Consider the following 9,891-nt stretch of genomic DNA (forward strand, 5'->3'; position numbering starts at 1 on the left):
GTAAGACAAAGTGAATATTAGATTTTTTAAAAGGCTGAATTGCTTGCTTGCTTCTCCAGAGCACTTAAACAACTAGAGTGTTAGGCTGACATTATGTCTTAAATCCTAGGTTTTAACATTCTTACCTCATGCCTGTCTTCAACTCAGACATCACATTACCAGTTGGTTTTGTAGTCTGCCCTGCACTCTGTTCAGTGTTGAGGTTCTGCTCCGCTGCAGTCGGCCTGAAGCGCTGTAACCTCAGCTGGTGGGTAGGGCTTGCACCCAGAGGGTGCTTGGTACAGTTTCTTCATCTTCATTTAGCAGCTAATTCGTGGCTAGTCATTGAGATTCTTACTCGTTCAAGGAACTTTTAAAATTATTTTCACTATTACTTTATGCAGCACAATAAAACATGTGTTGCCAGAAAAGAAAATGATAGTGTAGGGAAGGAAAAAACTATTGATTTGGAGAAAGAAAAATTGATGATTGGAAACCAGATAGATTTTTAATACCATGATATTTTTTTGTAGGACTGGATGAAAGGTCTGCAGGCATTTTGCAATTTACGAAAAAGTAGTCCAGGAGCATCTAATAAACGTCTTCGTCAGGTGAAACTTCACTTTAATTTCTTTATTGTCACACTATATGCTACCACTTTTTGTTTTTTGAGCTATTTTGAACATTTCTGGGAAAAATGTTATCAAACTTTGTAAAGTCAGAGAATTTCTATTACACTTTGTTTTTTGTGTGTAATACCAACTTTTGAAGAACTACAGAACACTGTTGTTCCTCCACTTATAATATCAAGCCCAAAATAGCAGAAAAATATTCTGTGGGCATTTACTTCGAACTAAAGGTGCTTTTTGGAAAGGTCATCTGATTTATACAGTACTAATCCCAATGAACTTTTGGGGGGTTTGCTTCTGTGTTGTTAGTCTGAAACCTACTACGTATGACTTCTACATAGTATTGCATCTTAGTAGGCAACTTACCATGCCCTAGATTTTGTGTGAAGTTAGAACTAGGCTTGCTTTTTTCTTTCTGTAGGTATATGAGGATGACTTTATAACCTTATTTCTTGGCTTATTTTTCTATTTATAATAACCACTAGATTATTATAATCAGGCAGATTTCAAAATTTGTGCAGTTTTGAGAAAAGTATAGTGTAGCATGGTGTATTTCTATTGACCAAAGTGACTTGCGTTATTCACGAGCATTTCTAATTGAACAATATAACATGGTGTTTACTGCGAGTAGACAGTGGTTAAAATTTAACTAGTCCCTGTAGCCAAAAACCTGGCCCTTCCTCCTCAGGATTTAAATTATGCATAGACACCAGGTATACTTGCACCTGTCACCTCCTAGTGTCCTGTGTGTGCCAGATGCTCTGCTGCACAGTGCGCGTGTTTCCGTCTGCAGCGTAGACTTCATTCTGAGGGCAGAATCTAGGTTTAAATTAAATTTTTTTGGAAACATACAGCAATAAAATCTTCTGGATAAATGTTAGTATTTCATCCAGGATTCTTAGTGGTAGTTTTTTCACTGGAGAAATCTCTTCTTAGCTTCACTTCTTATTGTTTTATGATAGAAAAGGTATATTTCATTATGTCTGCTAGAACACAAAAGGAGTAACTTGCAAAATAGAATTGTTTTAAATCAGAATTTTTTTACATGATCTCATTGTAAGTAACAATAAGGGGGAAAATGTAATCAAAACTCTTGATTTTCTGAAAAGAAAGGATAAAGCAAGTTATTTGGAGGTTTTGTTTTATAGTGATAGCTTTTGAATTCTGCATACTTCTTGATATCTGGAGAAACAATTTTTGTGTTTGTGTGTTGGTGGTTTATTTATTTATTTTCTCTTTAGGTCAGCAGTCTTGTTTTACATATCGAAGAGGCCCATAAACTCCCAGTAAAACACTTTACTAATCCATATTGTAACATCTATCTGAATAGTGTGCAAGTAGCAAAAACTCATGCGAGGGAAGGACAAAACCCAGTGTGGTCAGAGGAGTTTGTGTTTGAGTAAGTCCTTTAATCACATTGCATTCTTTTCTGGTTCTTTCTGTCTACACTTTTAGAACCAAGGTGTCACGTCTAGGTATTTTCATTACACATAATTTGTCCTCAGTTATACGTTTACCTTTCTTAGTAATCCATGCCCTTTGCTTTTCACCTAGTTACCAGAATGGCTTAGCATTGCTTCAAAGCCCAAGATACATTTTCTAATGCACAATGTGTTTATATTAGGGTTTCCAGATTTGAATAAATGATCAGTAGTTCACAAGTTTAAAGCTGATGGTAAAGGTAGTAACTTGCTTGTTTGGATTTGTTTATTTTACCAAAAACAAACAACAACAACAAAAAAAAAACAACAAAAAATGGTGAATCTAATTTTAAAGCCAGCACACTTTTCCCAGCATTGACAGGGGACTTAAGTAACTTAATGCCAGAACATTTTATTAATTCTTGTTCTTTCTTTTTTCTTTAGTGATCTTCCTCCTGACATCAATAGGTTTGAAATAACTCTTAGTAATAAGACAAAGAAAAGCAAAGACCCCGATATATGTAAGTTGACATAAAAATAAATAAAAAGAGGCATGTTTTAATATAGTTCCAAAGTTTGTAAGGAAGTATAGTCTTAACATAGCAATAATAATAAAAAAAAATACAAGCACTATAATTTGAGAGTTTCTTTCTTTCTGTACTTTTAAGAACAACCGACTGTCTAACCTCCCTTCCACAGTCATACAAATAACAAGAAAATAGCACTGTGGTCATCCTTGTGTAGGGCCTCTCTCAGTCCCTTCTTTCTGCTGCTTGGATTTTTCCTAGTTGCTTGTTTTAGAATGCAAATTAAAAGGTGATCTATTTAAACATTTCTTAAAACTACAATGGGCTATTAATTACCTTCCAATAGTCGAGTGCTCCCAGTTAAATTCTTGCTGTCAGCAGCATGCCTCTTCCTGTCCGCTGCTCACAGTGGGCAGTGGGATCAAGCAGCTCACAGCACTCAACTAGGTTAATGCCTTCTTAACACACATACACTGAGACCAAAGCTGAGTTTTTCTCCATAAATGTGCTTAATCTGTGTTTAATGTAATTTCTGTGTTATTTAAATGCTTAACATTGTTATTTTCTGATAAAACGCAAACCTCCAACTAATGACAAGGGAAGGGCATTCCTTCTGTCTAGACTGCCTTTTTTTGTCCATTTCCTTAGCTATATTTCCAGATCCTACAAATCTGCTCATGGGTTATTAATTTGGAATGGATTTCTACCCATCTAGGATGGATTAAATATTATTCCTCTCTATTCCAAAGGCATTAAAAGCACCTACATGTAACTTAGGTCTTGCTGCCTTAGCTGGTGGCATTCAGTGCCACAGGGGAGACTAGGGGACTGGGGAGAGTGTGCTGATGTAACTGACTGCTGTTATCTCAGACAGTGATCGTTTGTTTTTCTTTCCAAGTATTTATGCGTTGCCAGTTAAGCCGGTTACAGAAAGGGCATGCCACCGATGAATGGTTTTTGCTCAGCTCCCATATACCGTTAAAGGGTATTGAACCAGGATCTCTGCGTGTTCGAGCACGATATTCTATGGAAAAAATCATGCCAGAAGAAGAATACAGTGAATTTAAGGAGGTATTAAGCATTTATTGTTATATGTAAAATTATGGGGGAGAATTTTTAACAGAAATTAGAGTTAACACAAGGTCCATCACACTAAATGCTGTAGTTGTAAACATTACTGGCATACTAATACGGGAAAATTGCAGTAAGATAAATTTTGGTCTTAAAGGAATAGGAGACATGTACCCTTCAAGCTAATTCTATTTATTTGTTTTCAACAAAGATAGAGACAGGAATCTTCCATTTATTGATTTACTTCCCCAAATCCTTGTTAGGGCTGGGCTTGGCCAAAGCCGAGAGCTGGAACTCCATGTGGGTGTTCCGTGTGAGCCACCAGCTGCTGCCTCCCTGGGTGCCCAGCAACAGCACACTGGAGTGCACTGAGGAGTCAGGACAGAGCCAGGCATTCTAGATGGCATGCATGCATCCCAGCAAGTGACCGGATCGCTGTATCAAATGTATGCCCTTATTTAAAAATATTCCTAAGTTTTAAAGTTACAAAATGACATACTTCCCATTTTAGTGAGATTGCTTAATGCTGTAAGTACTTACAGTCTTCCTGATGTCATTTCTAGCTTATACTGCAGAAGGAGCTTCATGTAGTCTATGCATTATCGCATGTATGTGGACAAGACCGAACACTACTGGCTAGCATCTTACTGAAAATTTTTCTTCATGAAAAGCTTGAATCGTTGTTGTTGTGTACACTAAACGACAGAGAAATAAGCATGGAAGGTACAGTATTGCTGTGTTAGTGTGATACTTTTATTAAAAATTGAGTGTAGTATACTCCTACACCAAGAATGCATTAATTCTGTGTTTGAACTCATTAAAGTGAAATACTGCAAAATTATTTGTTCCAAATGAATGGACTAGCTGTGTTTCAGGCCAATCAGTTTATTTGTTTTGGGATTTTACTTTCAGAAGTTTAAAAATGACATTTAGGGTTATCTCTGAATTAGGTGGGCTGATGTTTCTAGTACAGGTTTTAATCATGGCAGATTAGCGGCCCATGCAGCCTAATTATTAAGAATAGCTGTGTGTACCATATTTGCTTTTTAGTTTTTTACATAGTGGTTACTGCCAACTGTTGTATTTCTGGCTTCTGACAGGTCCTAGGATGCTGGAAGTATTTGTTCCTATTCAGAAAAAAAAAATGTAAAAATGCATATGTTAAGAAATAGATAAAATAGTGGAGCAAATTTTATACCAGGACTGTTGCTCCTAACACTCTGCTTTTAAAATTTTATTAAAACAGATCACCCATCTTTTAGGCCAGTTAAGCAGTCTGCTACTGTAATGTTTTTGGTGATTGACTCGGATTTTTTGAAGCTTGGGGTCAGTGAGAACCAACTGGAAATGTTTTTTATTTGAAAGGGTGAGTTTACAGAGAGGGAGATCTTCCATCCATTGACTTTACCCCCAGGCCCCAAATGGCTGCAGCTACCAGAGCTGAGCAAACCTGAAGCCAGAAGCTTCTTCCAGGACTTGGGTGCAAGGGCTCATGACCTTGAGCCATCCTCTACTGGCTTCCCAGGCCATTGGTAGGAACCTGCATTAAAAGTGGAGTGGCGGGCCCGGCGCGGTGGCGCAAGTGGTTAAAGGTCCTCACCTTGCACGCCCGGGATCCCATATGGGCGCCGGTTCTAATCCCGGCAGCCCCGCTTCCCTTCCAGCTCCCTGCCTGTGGCCTGGGAAAGCAGCAGAGGACGGCCCAAAGCTTTGGGACCCTGCACCCGCGTGGGAGACCCGGAAGAGGCTCCTGGCTTCGGATCGGCATAGTATCGACCCGTTGCACTCACTTGGGGAGTGAATCATTGGACGGAAGATCTTCCTCTCTGTCTCTCCTCTCTGTATATCCACCTTTCCAATGAAAAAATAATAAAAATAAATCTTAAAAAAAAAAAAAAGTGGAGTGGCTAGGGCATGAACTGGTGCCCTTGTGGGATGCTGGGACTCAGCCAGCTGAGGATCAGACTACTGAGCCACTGGGCTGGCCCCAGCTGGTTTAATTTTATCACTAACTGGTCTTGACAAGTCATATAACCATTCAAGCCTTCATTTTTTCACATGAACTGAATATCCATCTACAAAGAACTCTTCAGGAAATGCAAGATGTCATTATAACCAGTACTTAAGTGCTGTATATAAAAAAGTACATTGGTATGACTGTTGAAGAAAATGACTGCATTACCAATTTGTTCACATCAATGTAGCCCTTTATAAATAATTGAATATAAATATTTGTATAGATGAAGCCACTACCCTGTTCCGAGCCACGACACTTGCAAGCACCTTGATGGAGCAATATATGAAAGCCACAGCTACACAGTTTGTTCATCATGCTTTGAAAGATTCCATTTTAAAAATAATGGAAAGCAAACAGTCTTGTGAGGTGAGAATTTCATTTTTTAAACATTTCTGGAAAGAGTGTATTTTAATATGAAAACTTCATGTAACTAATTATGGCTTAAGTAGTAACTCCATTGGTTCATCATGAGCCTCATGAAGGATGGCCTAGAAATGTGACCCATCTCTCCAGAGTCTGGCTTTGGGAAGCAGGCTGGGGCCTTCATGGCCACACTCCTACTGGCCGAGATTCCTAGAAAAGCTTCCAGGAAGGTTTCTGATTCTTTCACTTACAGCACTTGTCCCCTTGGAATGAATGGTAAAAACCATTTGGAAGGAGTTTTACATAGTAAATTATTCATACAAAGAAAAATAGTGATATAAATTGGGAACTGGAAATAGAACCTTGAACTGCAGCTTCTTGCTTGCCTTGATTCATTGTGTTGTTACTGCCAACATGCATTTATGCTGACTTACTCCTTCTCAGTTAAGCCCATCCAAGTTAGAGAAGAATGAAGACGTGAACACTAATTTAGCGCACCTACTGAACATTCTCTCAGAGCTTGTGGAGAAGATATTCATGGCTTCAGAAATACTCCCACCGTAAGTGGCGAAATTTTTTTTGACAAATTAGATTTTGCAAAAATCCCTGTTTCTCTAGAAAATGTGAAAGCTTTTCTATTAGCCTGATGTTATTTATACCCTGGACAGTCATTTTTAACATCTGCTCATGGTGAGTTACCTTTAGAGTCAATGTGGCTTATTCAGCAGCTTGGGGGAGTGAATAACATTTTGTTTGGAGGAGTCTGAGTATGTGTGCACTCTGTATTTGGATTTTATTCAGAATGTGTACCACACTGTCACTCGGCAAGCTTGACAGCCTCCACTGCAGTGCCCAGACTTGATGTCAGAGTCGTGTTAGTCCATCTGTATCTTAATTCTAATAGCTATCTCATACTTTCCTAACACAGAAGTTGAACAAAATGGTTAAATCTTTCCCAAATTAATTGTCTCGACATTTGAGTTTTCCTTCCTTTAAAAGTGAACAATTGGGTTGAAGTGTGATATTTATGTAAATTAAACTTTGGCTGCCATGAGATCAAAGTGTATCTGCTTTCCTTTTTGAGATGACTGTGTTATTTTGGCAGGACACTGAGATATATTTATGGGTGTTTACAGAAATCTGTTCAGCACAAGTGGCCTACAAACACCACCATGAGGACCAGAGTTGTGAGGTAAGGCTCACCCCTCAGCTCGTCTCTTCTTTCACTGTTCATGCTCCAGTGCTAGATTGATCACCGACTACAATTCAGAGCCTTGTTCTTTAGCTTTTAAAAATATTGAAGTGTTGCTGAGTATTTTCTGTTTAGATGGCTTTAAAAGTTTTTTCAAAGTTATGAGAGTTACTATAGCACGTTGTAAAAACCTGAATACTTGTAAGTAGTTTTAAAGAGCACACAGGATTGCACTGGTGCTGGGGAGCAAGCACAGTCCTGTATCGCCCACTGACTGACCTGGAACGCAGGCTGTTACTGTGGCTCATCTCCCCGCAGAGCCTCTCATTCTGGAACTGCTTGTTCACTGCATAAGCATGAGGACGAAAGGCTTTGGCAACTCATGGGGTTTGAGGAAGCAAATCTGGAGAGGTTCCTTTGCTTAAGATTCTATGTCAGTGGCTGGAGCAAAGCTTTGGAAATTCAATGACCTTAACATTGCATTATGCTTTTTGTTAAGCATACCCCAACCAATTCAAGAAACTGAAAGCATACTGATAAAATATTGCAGAATATAACATTTTTCTAATTATACATTAATACATACATTGCCAGTTGGATTTCTGTGAAAAAATTAAAAAGGAAACCACTAAAGGAACTAAACCATGAATCTAGAAAATGTGTTAATCTTCCAAACCTATCTTTTGTCAAGAGGTTTCTAGAACTCTGCATGCTATAGTCTCCTTGGTTAATTATGCTGTAAATATTTCAGAATTGTAGATTTTTCATAATTGGAACAGAAATAACCATGTTCAAATATTGTCAGAATATCTGTAAGTGCTAGAACACTTTCAAAACTTGCAAATAAAACTCATGCAGAAGTCCTCATAATTTAAGAGTTATGAATGAAAACACTGAGTGAAAATTCAACAGTTTGGTAATTTTTTAATTCCTACAAACTGGCACATTTTCTAAAGTATATGCTGAGAATTTGGGTTATTTCGGCAGAGGCCACCAGTTATTTAGTCTCCAAAAGGAATTTTATGGACTGTTTTAGAAGGGTGTTTTACATGGAGTATCTAAGAGGATAATTAGAACATGAGACAACAGGCATCTGAAGCTTCTCTATTAGGTAGCTGTGAATCTCAAGTTTCTAAGGACACTTAGTGAGGAGCCTGCCTGGGGTAAGTCAACAGAAGGCAAGAGAGGAAACACCGCTGACGAACTGAGCCTCTGTTAGAGTCGGTGTGACCTTGCAAATTTGGGAAAAAAGTAATATGAAAAGCAGTGATATGTTAATTAAGTAGGATCCTTTGGCTTGCTAAAGTTTTTTGTGTATAGGTTTCTCTATAAGAATTCAAATTAGAAGTTTTATGTTCTGAGTATGAAATTCACCTCTAATGTAACATGTAAGTAGTTTTCTACAAAAACAGCCGACCATCTTACTTCCCGTCTAGTGGTTTTGTGTTCCTGCGGCTTATCTGTCCTGCCATCCTGAATCCTCGCATGTTTAATATCATCTCAGGTAATCTTTCAGGTTTGGATAAATACTGAAGTTTGATGCTTTAAGAGTACAATTTGGCTTTCAAATTTGGAAACTCTGTGTGTTTAGCCTGTGTTCAGCTGCTTGAGCGGGAGTTTAAGATGAGAGTAGAATTTGCCTTTTCTCTACTTAACAATGTAGCCTGGCTGCTCCCAGTGGATATTAGAGTGGCCATCTTCCCAGTGAACCTGATTTGGTATTGTTACCTTGAATATAATAAGGAACTATCACTAATAGCAACTGGAACTATTTATTATTTAAAGCTTAAGACCAAATATGACTTAGAACCACCTATGTAAGATTACTGTTTTACCTTAACTGAGTTGTGATTTAGCAACCACAGAATGTTGCATTTCTGTCCTGTGAAAAGTGTTTCAGTTGGACTAAATAGTTACTGCAGCTGGAACAGGCTGGAATTCAGCTTTGTGAGTTGTACTGAAAGGAAAAAGAAAATGGAGTTTATTAGCAGTGAAGTGTTGCGATAATAAGTTTTAAAAGAACCCTTTTCATATAAAAATTACCAATAAATTACTTACTTTTTTGATAGTTCAGATTTGAATTATGTAGGAAATTGTAAGTCCTGAATTGCTAATGGTATTAAACTGCTAAACCTATAACGATGTGCAGTGTCTGGAGCCTGTGGCAGTGGGTATACTTGCCTCTTTCAGATTCGCCGTCTCCCATTGCTGCAAGAACACTGACGTTAGTGGCCAAGTCTGTGCAGAATTTAGCAAATCTTGTGGAATTTGGAGCTAAGGTAAAAACATCCTGATACTAACACTATAGAAGTACAGCTTAAAAGTTGTACAACAATGTATATCTCACAAAGATTACCTTTGTTTTCATGTTTGGATTTTCCATTTTTGACGCATGGAACTTTGAAATAGGAAGGCCAGTAAGCAAGAATTTAAGTGTACATTTATTTTACTGTAAACATTAAATTGAAACAATCAGGATCAGTCACTGATCAGATTACCAAAAATTCTGTGGCCGGTGCTCGAGCTGCTCCTGGGATCAGCCTGCTGGCCGGTCGGCCCTGTGGCCAGCCACTCTGACCTCTTCATCTCTGCTTTTAAGGGACAGAGTGACCCACAGGGAAGTGATTTCTATCTCATTCAGACCCCTGTACAGGTGACATACTTACCAAGAGATGATAAATGCGGAGAATTA

General features: G+C 38.3%; 1 protein-coding gene across 5 annotated transcripts in view; it reads left to right on the plus strand.

The window, feature by feature from the left end:
• Positions 1 to 9,891, plus strand: part of RASA1 (RAS p21 protein activator 1) — a 74,375-nt gene that overhangs the window by 60,743 nt on the left and 3,741 nt on the right. For 3 of the 5 annotated variants that reach the window (XM_040986007.1, XM_040986008.1, XM_040986009.1), the window contains 10 exons: positions 513 to 590; positions 1,850 to 2,007; positions 2,474 to 2,550; positions 3,455 to 3,627; positions 4,191 to 4,350; positions 5,868 to 6,010; positions 6,452 to 6,567; positions 7,113 to 7,199; positions 8,636 to 8,703; positions 9,390 to 9,478. In XM_040986007.1, the coding sequence (XP_040841941.1) occupies positions 513 to 590; positions 1,850 to 2,007; positions 2,474 to 2,550; positions 3,455 to 3,627; positions 4,191 to 4,350; positions 5,868 to 6,010; positions 6,452 to 6,567; positions 7,113 to 7,199; positions 8,636 to 8,703; positions 9,390 to 9,478 (1,149 nt within the window). Of the gene's footprint in view, positions 1 to 512; positions 591 to 1,849; positions 2,008 to 2,473; positions 2,551 to 3,454; positions 3,628 to 4,190; positions 4,351 to 5,867; positions 6,011 to 6,451; positions 6,568 to 7,112; positions 7,799 to 8,635; positions 8,706 to 9,389; positions 9,479 to 9,891 lie in introns of those variants that run through there. The other 2 variants (XM_040986011.1, XM_040986012.1) reach the window with 2 other exon arrangements.

The sequence above is a fragment of the Ochotona curzoniae genome, unplaced genomic scaffold, assembly GCF_017591425.1.
Source record: "Ochotona curzoniae isolate NIBS_2020 unplaced genomic scaffold, NIBS_Ocur_1.0 contig_4501, whole genome shotgun sequence".
Classification (NCBI taxonomy): Eukaryota; Metazoa; Chordata; class Mammalia; order Lagomorpha; family Ochotonidae; genus Ochotona; species Ochotona curzoniae.